This window comes from Phalacrocorax carbo, chromosome 2 (assembly GCF_963921805.1).
Source record: "Phalacrocorax carbo chromosome 2, bPhaCar2.1, whole genome shotgun sequence".
NCBI classification, from domain to species: Eukaryota; Metazoa; Chordata; class Aves; order Suliformes; family Phalacrocoracidae; genus Phalacrocorax; species Phalacrocorax carbo.
Genome location: NC_087514.1, coordinates 91,848,327 through 91,861,463, shown reverse-complemented (window position 1 = coordinate 91,861,463; position 13,137 = coordinate 91,848,327). Strand labels below are relative to the sequence as shown.

Here is a 13,137-nt window from a genome sequence, read left to right as displayed (position 1 = left end):
GGCTCCATTATCCTTTGGACCAGTATTTGTGTCTCTTTTAGCTCTTTCAAAGCCAAAAGCAGAACTCTCTTTGTGTAGTTTAAAACCAGTGCGATAGTCCCTGCTTTAGACTTTTCTTTCTTCTTGGTCTATCTCCCTTCGTTTTCTAGAGCTTTGGGTTTATCTTCTGAGGCTTTCTTAATATTCCTTGCTTCTGTGGTTGCTAATTCCTTATCTGGGAACATAGACAGACCAAGCCATAGACCAAGACTAATTTGAATTCATTGGTAAAGGGGCAACATCAGGCTAAGGAAAGTTAGCAGAGTACGTTTAAGGAGAGGCAGATCTGGCACTTGTGCTCTGTTTATGGCTAGAGGAATGGGCCCTCACCCCACCTCCTGCAGATGCAGCTGATATGCATCTTGGACTCTGTAGTTGACACAGCCTTATTACATGGCAGATGATCCCTCTGGGCAGTAGGCGTGGCACCGCTGTCCTCCCACATTCTTCCTTAGTCCCAAACCTTCCTCTCCCTGACATTTCTCCTCTTAGAAACAAGGTTTGACCCCAGCCCTGCCATGTTCCCTCACTGCCCCAAGGAGTAGATAGAGAATGCTGAAGGGAAAGGAGGATAAAGGATGACGTGGTGGGGATAGTCAGGACTTCGGGGAAAGAGAGTTACTGGATAGCAATGGACCATGCCCAAGGGAAATGAGGCAGAACAAAAGAGAGAAAAGGGAAGAGGAGAGAGGAACTACTCTAACACACAGCCCTGTGAAGTTTAACGATTCTTCCTCTACCCTCTTTGTTCACCTTTAATTCCCTGTCCTGGTCTTAGCTGGGGTAGATTTAATTTTATTCCTCATAACTGGTGTAATACTGTGGTTTGGATTTAGGATGAGAATAATGTTGATAACACACTGATGTGTTTTAGTTGTTGCTGAGCAGTGCTTACACTAAGTCAAGGACTTTTCAGCTTCTCATACTGCCCTGCCAGCGAGAAGGCTGGAGGTACACAAGAAGCTGGGGGGAAACATGACCAGGACAGCTGACCCAAATTGGCCAAAGGGATATTCCATACTGTATGACATTGTGCTGAACAAAAACTGGGGGGAGTCAGCGGCCCAGGGTGCAACACCTGCTCAGGAACTGGCTGGGCATCAGTGAGTGAGTGACGAGCAATAGCATGGTGCATCACTTGTTTTGTATATTCTTTTATCATTATTATTATTTTCCCTTCTTTTTCTGTTGTATTAAATTGTCTTGATCTCAACCCACGAGTTTTACCTTTTTTCTGATTCTCTCCCCAATTCCACTGGTGAGGAGTGAGCGAATGGCTGTGTGGGGTTTAGCTGCGTGCTGGGTTAAACCACAACATTCCCAAATCTCTGCCTTCCTCACAAGAACTCATATGACACCTCACTATTCTCCCTCTCCATATTGACATCTTATTAGAGCCACAACACTGAAATTTTACCTGTGTGACTAAGAAGTCAGACTTCCAGTGTAAGGATTTGCTCACCTCCAGGGTCCTGTTCCTGTCATCTGTAAGGTGCCACTAATAGAAGTTCTTTGTTTGCCTGCATTGATTTTAGACTGTGGATTGCTGATGCTAATTTTTAGAAGAAGTGGGAAATTGCTGCATAAGTTGAAAAAATAAAAGATCAAAATTAGTTTGGGATCTTTTTTCCCGGGGGGTAGTATGCAATTGTGAGCATTTGTTCATGTCAGAAGAGAGTTAGACTGTATGGTATTGAAGTCTTTGTCTTGTGATGTTTAAGAGTATAACAGTGAGGAAAAGGGAGGCCAGGTACAAATGATAGCCCACTGATATCCACATATAATAAAATGGAGATAAAGTATAAATTATCCTACTGGTACTAAAAACATACAGCATGAAGATATATATTGTCTCACCTTTGCTCCTAAGCATTGTTAGCCATCCTAGGAATTTTCTGATCACAGTGTGACTAAGCACAGCTTGGGATTTACAGAGATGTTCTGTAGATTTGGTTCCAAGAGGGTTAAAAGTGAGGAAAGATGGTGAGAGCTTTGCGGGCTGACCATGGGAGAATCAAAATGAAGGAACTGATGGGGCTCATTCTCACATGTGGCCAACACTCATTTGGTGAGAGACAACTAAGCTAGGTGGATGGCTTACACTACTTCTACATTAGTGAGATGTGGATTAATGTTTAAAATGAAATTAATAAGAACATTGTGGATTCTCCAACCTTTAAGATATGCACCATTTGACTGGGAAGAGCCCCGAGCAACCTGGTATATCTTTGAAATTAGGATCAGATGACTGTCAGCTGCCCATTCCAAACCAAGTTACTCTCTAACTCTGTGAATTTCAGGAGACCAATTTTTGCAAATAACTGACTTTGTTCAACTGAGCAATATTACTTACATTCTTATGTATTTGAAGAACTGGGACTGGAATAAACAGTAAGGCTCCAGGCTAAAATTCTGCCATCTCTATGGAAATTCATTACCTGGATTACCTTCCCACTGTAAGACTGCAGGAAGGCAAACAAGTGTGGTCTGGTATCTGCACAACTCACTAATCCTTTGAATTAATTGTGTCTCTTTGCACATGTGAAATTACAAATATACATATGCGGTGTGGTGGTAGAGCAGTAAAAGCCTCTTATGATGGGTCCTAAAGGTGTGAGTCCGAGTCTTCTTCCATACTTGTACTGAAAGAAATACTGCGGTAAAAGAGAGGGTAATCCACCTGTGCTTCCTGCCACAGCAGAGAGCCAAAGTCTCTAGGACGTGGCACTGACTGTTTTGCTTCTTTGGGGATGGAGAAGAGCCTGTAGCCCCTTCTGTTGGCACAAAGGAAAGGACTTGATCCATGCTGGGTGATGGAGGTCTGATATCTGTCACCCAACTTGGGGCTACATTCAGGCCTGTCATTTAGAGGCCTGTTCTTTACATGCCTTTTACTACAGAAGCTACAGTGCCTCAGGTGTGGAAGGCTGTTGAAGTTTATAGCTCTTAGACAGATATTTCTCTGCCTGAGATTTGAGGACTGCAGCATCCCTTCCTTAGTGGTTGTGTGACTTGCCAAGTCCCAAAATGGTTTCAAAGTTTTCAGTCTTCGAAAACATAGGACTGAGAATGCATGTTTTCTTTTTTTTTTTATTTGTGTATTAGAGATGGACAGAATGCACAGCTGTTTATGGAAGTGACTACTGAGGACAAGAATATGACTGCTTGTTGCTCTCCTGCTGGCTGCTCCTGCTGGCAGGAGAAGTCAGTGGAAATCAGGAGGCAGCACTGAATCTATCTGTCTACATACAGGAGCAGACGTACTGCTTTGCATCCTCCATTTGTGAAGAAGTATATTTTAATGAATCGACAAGAACTACAACAGCCTAGAAACAGTGCAGTTTTAGAACAAATCTGCTGAAAATTAAGTGTCCTGGGGATTTTAGGTGACCTATTTCCATGACAGATCAACAGAAACTCCAGGACAATAGTGAACACATTGTTAGCCCTCTTGCAATAAATTTTCCCGTTTGTTATCTCCTGAACAGCAGTTGACTAAGATACAGGAAAGTGAAGGAAAATATTCGAACTATTTATAGGTGGTGAAGGTGATATCATGTTATGTTCCTCCTTTTGCAAGATCATGTTTGCTGTCAGCAAGTTATGCCCCCCGGGTGCTGCCAGTGTGTTATCTTGGGGGCTGGCAGGGGAAGCCAAAACAAGTAGAACACGCAAAATACTGTGTGGTGGAACTGAAGAAACATTCCACCAGACCACCCAGCACTGGTGCCATGCGGAGCAAACTGGAGTCAGGAAAGAGCATAGCTTTCTTGCTGTAAATTCATGCCCCAAAACCTTTCTCTTTCACTCTTCAGGTACTTCTCTGTGACAGCTCCTCAAAGGTCTGCTCCCTTTCTTGCTTCAGTGACAAAAGGAAGAATAATTCATTCCGAAGAGAAACTATAACTTGCCATAGACGTTGCTTCTCTTAGCATGATTATTCTCTTTAGTTACAAAATAAAAACACATAAAGCTTTATAAGCACAACACAAAGATAACTAGAAAACTTCTTCCTATTTCCCATTCTCGTGTGTTCTCCAAGGCAGTCTTGTGTCTCAGTGGGATGTAGATTCTGCACATATCCAGCTGCCTTCCAAACTGCTTATCAACTCCTGTTTCAGAGAAACTGGGTGAATCATGGTTTGTGGTGAAAGTATTATATCTGACTAGTTTGAGTTGCATGCATGAGAGGTTATGGGTCATGCTGGTCCCTTCCTGAAAGAAGACTGGCCTCAATATTGTATCTTAGCCCAGACCGAGGACAGACTCTCATTCCTCATCTGTCTGTAAGCAGTGAACCAACTCTGATAAAAGAATCATGCAATCGTACATCATCTCAAGCTGGAAGGGACCCATAAGGATCAAGTCCAACTTCCTGCTCCTCACAGAACTCTCTGAAACTAAACTGTATGACTAAGAGCATTGTCCAGATGCTCCTTGAACTCTGACAGAATTGGCGCTGGGACCACTTCCCTGGGGAGCCTGTTCCAGTGACTGACCACCCTCTCAGTGAAAAACCTCTTCCTAATGTCCAATCTGAACTTCCCCTGATGCATCTTCATTCCATTTCCTCGTGCCCTATCGCCGGTCCTCAGAGAGATGAGATCAGCACCTTTGCCTCTGCTGCCCACCTTGAGGAAGCTGTAGACTGCGATGAGGTCACCCCTCAGCCTTCTCTTCTCCAAGCTGAACAAAGCAAGTGACCTCAGCCACTCCTAAGTCTTGCCCTTGAGGCCTTTCACCATCTTGGTCACCCTCCTCTGGACACACTCGTATAGTTTGATGTCCTTCTTATAACGAGGTGCCCAAAACTGCACACAGTACTGGAGGTGGGGCCGCACCGGTGCAGCGTAGAGTGAGACAATTTCCTCCCTCAACTGGGTAGCTATGCTGTGCTTGATGTACCCCCAGGGCACAGTTGGTCCTTTTGGCTTCCAGGCCACACAGTTGATGCTTAGTCAACTTGCCATTGGTCCAAACCCCCAGACCTCTTTCTGTGGGGTTGCTCTCCAACCTCTCGTCTCCTAGTTTATATGTATAATTAATAATACCCTGACCCAGATGCACTTGAAATACTCCAAATGAAATGCATTTGCTTAAACATGTTTTTATTATTATGAATAAAGGAGCAAAAGAGTACATCGGCAAGACCCATTACATATAGATACAGGGAAAACAATTTGAACAGTAACATGCCATATTTGGTCATGATGATTGAGCCAAAAAGGTTTAAGGAGAAATATGAATTATAAGGTTTCTATAATGTGTCTTTACAAAGCAGTGTCAGGAGCACAAAGCAAAAGCAAGTGCCTTGTCAGAGTAGGAATGGTTGGCGACAGTTTTGAGTTTAATCTGGGAGCATTCAAGTGACTAATTCCAGACAAGTCACCACAATGCTTGTCTCTAGGGAAACCTGGCTTAATTAGAAGGCTGCAATTTTTTCCATAAAACTTCTGCTGATAAATGGGGTTGTGTTTTTTTCAGTGTGACAATTTGGCACTATTATTGTTAACTTCCACCAGGAACATCTCTGTTCATGCTCATGCTTTCTTTGGGTCCAATTTTCATTCCCTTAATTCTTCATCCATGAGTAAATAATATTACTCTGCAGGATGAAGGGCGAAGGGCCTCTGTTTTCATGGCATAATTTCTCTGACTTTAACTTATTTTTTCTTTTAAATAAAGCCTTCCAGTTTTAGAAAATATGGATGAAAGAGAGAGTATGCATTTCCTTCTACCCTGGATATTGCAGTGCTTTGGGTCTTGCTGTGAGGGACAAATTCTTTCAGCTTCCTTCTCTTTAAGGGGAAAAGCATCTGCCAAAGAAGAGGATGCTGTTGGTTGGGTTGTGCTTGATCAAGAAGAGGAAAGGGTGGTCAGCCCTAAACTCTTCAGGGTCATTTGTAACCTCCACCTCAGCTTCTGTTGAGCCTATCACCTCACTTCCTGCTTCAGAGATTTCCACAAATGCCTCATGTATGGCTTCAGACATCTTCAGGCTCTCTGCTGAAGAGATGCCAGACAGATTGGCCAAAGGACTGAACAAGTCGGTTATACCCAAAGCCATTAAGACAGATGTGAGGTTATATTTTTCCTCAATCTTCATGCGGGGGAGGAAGACTTTAATTTTCCTCTCTTCCATGATATTAGGACTGGTCCACTCCATGAGTTTTTCAAAGGTGATTGCAGTCTCAAGCTGCAAGGAGACAAGCAAAAAAGATCTTTGGGATGAGAGCACAACTTCCTTTGTGGCAATGCAGTACCAGCGGTGGGGTTTTTTTCTCTCTTAAACTGACTGCTCTTGGAATGGCATTTTTTCTAGGTGTGTACAGTATCTAGGAGAGGAAACCAAACTATGACTCTTTTTTCTCTGCTATGTCCTGCTTTCTACTTCTTTAATAGCCTCACTGCCAGTTAATTTTTTAATGAGATGGCTACTCACCAAATTTCACCTAAAGCTCTTCCCTATTTATCTTCTTTCCTTGGGAAATATATTCCAAAAATCATTCTGTGCTTTTGAGTTGTAAGCTCTATCTACTTTTAAGACATCCGGGTAACCAGGCGTTAATGGTAACCAACTACTAATATCTGAAATATCAGTTATTACTGGGGAAATTTAGCTGTGTTCAAATGCCTCTTCATTTTTGTAACTTAGATTCTTTTAGTTAGTGTACAAACATTTCAATGAACTCTCATTTATTATATAACCTTCTATTCAGAATAACTATAGCCTGCTAATGACAATATCCCATGCCTGTATTCTGTTCATATCAGCAATAGTATGTCATGTACATTTTATTATCTGAAATTGTTTTAAACATTCCATATTCATTCCACCTTCATATTCAGATTTTAGATAGTTTAATTTCTGAAGTTATGAAGGAAGCATGTTGAGCACTGCCAAACCGAACAATAACTACAACTAGTAAAGCTAACATGAACTTCCCAGGAAGCTCCTCAGTGTGCAGGAATGAAGACATAAAACCTTTAGAGTTCAAGCTGCTGGAGTAACAGCCGCTTAGCTGAAGAACGAGCTGTTCTGCAGTGACCAATATTTAACCCACCAAAGCAGTTCCTTAAGCAATCCATGCTCATCACAAACTGCTGCAGGACCACTGAGACAGCTGCATGCTTCTGTGCAACAGTGCCATGTTGCCAGTGTTTGGATCTGTGCTGGTGAATTGTTTTAGGATTAACTTTGTTGTGAACGGCTTTGCAGCACCTACATTTCACTATATTTATGGTTTTCTGACATCCAACTGCCAGGGCCGTACCTGCTCCAGGCCAGAGACATCATCAGGCAACAGCACCAACATGCTCAGCTCTCCACTGGCATACGGAAGCTCCAGAATCTTAATTTTCTCAGAAGCCAACACTGCCACTTTAAATGAACCAATCTGATGCATCACCTGCACAGGTTTGCTTTCTTGCTGCAAAACCAAATAAGATAACATAGTTTTTACAAAGATTATTCTTAGAGTGTAGAAATGTCTACTTATGGTTAAAACTACTGATTGCTCTTGTTCTAGAAGATTGTGTAAGAACTTGTCTATCCTCTTCATAAATTCTAGAAGACACCGTCAAGTTGATGTATGCCCATGTACCTCAGTCATTCTGAAAGGCACTGCCTGGGTGTCTTCATCCTTAAATGCTTTCTCCCACATTCCTTTGAAGTAAATGGCGTTAACAAGGACCATTTCAGTCTGGGGATCCACAGAGCCCGGCTGAAGGATGTTTTTGATCATTCCTTTAAGAATGCATAGGGAAAGAGAACACATTTATATAATACATCTGTGTATAACACATCTTACTTGGCAATCACAACATTAAATAAAGGGTATAGAATTTGTGGGGAGGAGGGTGGAGGGCAGGGACAATTTTTTGGTGTTGCAGCTGTAATCTTGTACTTCCGAGGTTGATTTGCTCACTGCTGTTGGCAATAGCTGTTGTTTCCCTCTCTGTAAAGAACTATAATGAGAGTTACAAGACCCAGAGACTGACTTGTTTTAAAATGAGTAAACCTGTATATTTTGGGATAACTGGAAAAACCATTGGAACATTTTATCCCAGGATGATCTCCAACCCAAACAGTAAACACAAATACTTCTTTCTTCAAACCAAAGTTGAAAGCAGAAGGTAGTGGGAAAGAAAACCAGAATTTTGCTCTGCTGTCTTCTTTTACTTTGTTCTTGTTTATTCCGCAGTCCTCACACACATAGCAAGCTCCTCCCTTTGTCCCTTCCTACCAGTGGCTTAATCATGGCCTGGTTTTCTCTTTCAAAGTATGACACCACACCAGAGGTTGTGTGATTGTGAATATTAATATCAGTTAAAATTCAGCATCATTTTTCTGTGTTTGCTCTTCAGGCCATGTATTTCAAGCATGGGAGAAAGTAATGTTTTGAGGGGGCTGGGAAGAGACTGGAAGAATGGAGGAACCACACTGAGATGCAGTGGGTTAAAAATCCCAATTGTAGTATACCTCTTTCTGTGCATTTCATACACCTCCCTACCATTCCTTCACTCTGTGGTTTTCCATTGCCCTTTACCTGTTAAGATTTCTCAAGTACCTTATGACTGCATTCCCTACTCAACAGGCACACAACAACTCTGGGAAGCTTGAGGGCAAAGGTGAAAGAATATCCAGATTCTCAACATTAATGTCAAACCACTTGTCAATGTGTACAAAGCATATTCTAGTGCTGTCCCTTTCATCAGGACTGCAAGTATTGCATACCCCCAAAGCCCCTAAAGTTATAGGGAGTCCTCTAAAAGGGATGTGTCTGAGGAAAAAAAAATCGTTTAATGATAGTTCCATATCTGGGAACTGATCTGTTATCCAGGAGAAGGAAGAGAGAGGGAGGTTTCGGGTTTCTTTTGTCTCCTGACTTAAGTGTTCTCATGTGCTGTTCTCATGTAGCAGAAGGGAAAATCCCTGTGCTGATAGTTGGCTTGCTCCTACCATTTGTCTGACTTTCAATCCAGGAATTGATGAGCTCTCTGGCTTGATCTGCAGCCGTTTGAAAGCTGATCGTTTCCAAGCCTCCTTCATAAAGTTCCTTCACACATTGTAAGTATTCCTGCAAAGGAAGAATATGCAGTTTTCAGATCAGAATGTAAAAGCATTTTGCGAATGTGAAATGTAAGACTGAAATCAACACATATGAATAATCTGCTTATTAAGGCTAATCAGTAAACCATTTTTCTAGTTCTTAAGCATCTTAAAATTTGACATTCATTGCTTCAAGCAAGATTATATGCTCAAATTTTAGAAATTATTTTCCATCACCGAGTTTGATCCAAAAATTACATTAATTTCAGTCAAAGCATTTTTCTTCATTTTGCCCACTTTTGGACTTTTTACTTTGCAATGGTATTTTCTTTTATTTTCTAATAAAATTTTCCTTTCAATAGGAAAACTTGGCATATTTTTAAGAACCTGAAGTTACTGTTCAAATTTGTTTTACAAGTGGAGAAAACAGTTGGAGTTAACTCTTTCCAAGAGAAGTTACCTTTATTAATTATACCTTGACATGATTGCATCGTGATTGTATTTTGCACAAACATCTTTTTGGCTAGGCACATTTTTTCTCAAGACTGTAGAGGGTTAGGGCTGTGATAGAGAGAAGTCATGAATCCTGTCTTCCATATGGATGAAAATTTCTTTAGCAGAACCTAGACTTCTGACAGCACTTTTGCATTACAAAATGGTACAGTTTTGACATGGAAATAACTCAGATCAGATCTTAGACCAACTCACCGGTAGGATTGGGTATGTCTCTTCAGCATAAAGTCTACTGGCAAAGCTGAGTGAATGATTGTCACTTGATTTGGTGATTTGGGTGAATATGTCTTTAAGTGAAGTGTGGACGCTTACAGATGTGCTGCACTGAATCGTTGGCATGGATACAAATAAAAAGATAGATGATATTCTAATTTTAGTACTTTGGTTTTTCAAGCTGTATGACAAGAGTTCAGACACTTCTGGTTTCAAAACTATTGTTCATCCTGTATGTCTTGTTACTATAACTACACTGATGTAGTAATTTTCTAATATATGCAATTCTGTACTGGTTTTCTACTGTAATTTCCTCATCCCACTCTCAGGGGGACTCTTAATTACCCACTACAGTCATCTAGCTCCAGCAGATCAGGTAGGCTTTCCTCCATTCCCGAACAGTCCCATTTAACCAGTAACACCCAGCTACCTTGCCTAAGCATAAAAATATCTTAATTTTCCCTATTTGCCCAGTATTGTGGTGCTGGGTTTCATCTTACACTTGTTCTGAATCCTCTGCTAGCTCCCTTCTCCCTCTATTCTTTTGGACAGAGTGTTTCCCCAACAGCTGGATGCAGAGCACTAGCTGCTCATTGGAGAGGGGTCAGAACTGCTAAGGGATTGCTTTATCTGCTAGATTTTGCTCCCTGGACAAAGTGACATAGAGGAGATGAAGTTATTTCTGTACCTGAGATTCAATACTCTCTCCAGATGCTGTGATTTTATCAAAGGGAACAACCTGCAATTGAAAATAATAGTAGTTGAAATAACAGGTATGACAAAAAAAAGGTTATGCAACTGAGATTAACACATGAGGTTTGAAGTAAACCTATTGGCTAACTGAGAAGCTGGATGACTCAAAAGGTGCAATCCATCTGTACCATCTGTGAACAGCTGTGCCTACTGTTGCCTACTTAGATGATCTCGTTTTCTATTGAGCATCTAGAAATCATCTCCAATGTGCGCTATTAGTAATATTAACTTTATTCCAGGTAACAAGCCAGCCACTCTCTACAAAGGAGGTGAGACCTATAGAAAACTCACGTGAAACATTCTGCAGTGTAGAGACATGTTTTGGCTCTCTCCCTGGAGATTTTATCTGCTTTCCTTACTTTAAACAAAGGACCACTGGAATGTGATTCTCTTTGAGAATCCTACCGCTAACAATGATAAAATTAAAATTTAAATCCAGTTTCAAAATTTCTGGCTGATGCATTTTTTTAACACTGTTGGAGTTTGAGATGGCCACAGCTTTTGATAACTCTGGATCCAGATTTTTTAGCCTCTGAGCTATGCAAGGAACATTGTCATATAATTGGGTGCTAAGGCTCTATTGAGCAGCAGGAATGTTAAAATCCATAACCGTAGCCTCACCTTATCTATCTGAGCCCTGGTGTTTTCTCTTGCCCCTAGGTAGACCATGGACAGAGCTGAAATGATGCTCAGGGGGGAGTAGAAGATGTTCTCATTGACATGCTGGACTTTCAGCTCCTTGAATATATCAAAACAAAATTCCGAGCTTGCTGCACCGATGGAGCCCATTCTGAAACCGGTGTTGTCTAGAGCAAACAGCAGAAGTACAACAGCAGCGTAATGATGGAATGCCACACAAACACAGCACAATGTACTTTAATAGTTTTTAGGTGATGGAATATAAACAAGTAGTTTTGAAGTCATTCTGTGGTAAAATGCTTATGGCTATGCGCACCTCTCATGCATGTAAGAAACTGTATTCATAAATCTATTTCCTTCTGCATTTGTATTCAGTTGCCTTTTTGGCAGTAAAGTTACTCAGAGGTCTTAAATCTGTGTGGGATTTCTGATTCCCTTTTCAAAGCAGTCAAACAACAATTACCTGTACTTATTTTCATTCAGTGGAGACTAGAATTCCCTGGTACTGTGTAGTACCTGTGATGAAAACAAGAAAATATGATCTGTCTTTGATATACTTGCAAAGATGGAAATTTAAAGTGCAAATTTTAGTAGACTTGCTGTAGGTTTGGACAGATATAAGCAAAAGCAGAGGCTAGCTGACCATTTTTATTTTCTAAAAATAAACAAGTGCAGTAAAATATCTATCTGTTGCACAGTACTTACTGTCAGTAGATCTTAAAAGACTTGTATCTTTACCCTTGTTTTAGTAATGGAAGCATGGATAGGCAATATAATTTGTCTAAGGTCGCCTGGTTTAGAAGAGAGACTGATGCACAAAATTCATATTCCACTCTATTGTGCCTTCAGATACAGCTTGCTTTGCTCAAATATATCTATGTATACTGCACTATAACCTTTCTGAGAAATCAGATTTTGTTGTGACACTCAGATAGAATAGAAATGCAGACATGATAAAATAGCAATGGCTACCATAATACAACGCTGTTAAATTAATATTTGTTTGTGGCATAGAGCAGTAAAAGCTTTATATTTGTTTCTGTCTGAGGCTGCTATAAAGTTCTGGACAGTTTGAGTCCTGTGTAGCACAACTTTTGAGGTCAGCATGAATCTAGTTTCCTTCTTGTGATTTACAGAAATTGTGAAAGTGTGTTGTCTTTCAAAATCTAGCCCCTTATGAAGGTGCTTAATGCTGGGATCTCAAGTTTGTCTTTGGAGTATTAAACCCCACCCAGATTTTTAGTGACCATGCTCATGAGTATGCACATACACTCACCTACTCATTTCACTCACTTTCTGTATACAAGTTCGCATTTATAGATTATTGTAAAAATATGTCTGTACACCCACACACATTTTTATCTTGTGTAGTGTTCACCAGCTGTATTTTCCAGGGATGCAACTGTTAGAGAAATTTCACACTGAAATAAACCTAGCAAGTTCACTGAATGCCACAGTTTTGCTCTCAGTGCACTCTGTTGAATCGGATGCCAATTAAGCGAAGATATTCTTTTGCCAAAATCAAACTTAAAAGATACTGAACAAGAGGATAAGCTGCTCTGAAATAAAATAATACTTTAAGCACAACGAATAAGCTTTTAAAAAGTCTACTGAAAACAAATACTCAGGTTTTACACATAATAAGAGTGTAGACCGCGTACACACAGGTCAGAAGATTTGTAGAGAATAGAATGTAAATATTCTGTCCTTAAAGATACCAAACACAATGCAATAATTGCTTTCCTTTTAAGTTTAGGCTCAAGCAGTAAATAACATAGTGAGATGGTAAATTTTCCTGGAGAAGTGCTTACCTTTTGAGCTTCAGCACCAAAGGCAATACAGCTTTCCAGCTGTATGTAGACAGACTGGCTGAGGCCTTCGGAATTTATACAGTCTGAATTGTGACCCACCCGCTGCTGCCCTTCAGA

At 40.7% G+C, this 13,137-nt stretch overlaps 1 protein-coding gene across 2 annotated transcripts; it reads right to left on the bottom strand.

Annotated features, from left to right (window-relative positions):
* Positions 1-5,839: 5,839 nt before the first annotated feature.
* LOC104040705 (ovalbumin) lies at positions 5,840-11,359 on the bottom strand. Of its 2 annotated transcripts, none has more exons than XM_064443482.1 (7): positions 11,192-11,359; positions 10,498-10,556; positions 9,800-9,935; positions 9,002-9,119; positions 7,644-7,786; positions 7,314-7,469; positions 5,840-6,235 (listed from the first exon to the last, which is right to left on the bottom strand). In XM_064443482.1, exons 1-7 carry the CDS (start codon positions 11,357-11,359, stop codon positions 5,840-5,842), a joined length of 1,176 nt encoding a protein of 391 aa, XP_064299552.1. The 2 variants fall into 2 exon arrangements, with proteins under 2 accessions (XP_064299552.1, XP_064299553.1); XM_064443483.1 differs by having other exon boundaries at positions 9,800-9,928; positions 10,506-10,556.
* Positions 11,360-13,137: the final 1,778 nt, after the last annotated feature.

What these genes read in the sequence shown, in the direction of transcription:
- LOC104040705 (XM_064443482.1), bottom strand. Translation starts at nt 11,359, where the DNA reads ATGGGCTCCATCGGTGCAGCAAGCTCGGAATTTTGTTTTGATATATTC. An exon ending in CCAGGGCTCAGATAGATAAG is followed by an intron (nt 10,557 to 11,191) that starts GTGAGGCTACGG and finishes TTTCAATTGCAG; the next exon opens with GTTGTTCCCTTTGATAAAAT. An exon ending in GATTGAAAGTCAGACAAATG is followed by an intron (nt 7,787 to 9,001) that starts GTAGGAGCAAGC and finishes GCATTCTTAAAG; the next exon opens with GAATGATCAAAAACATCCTT.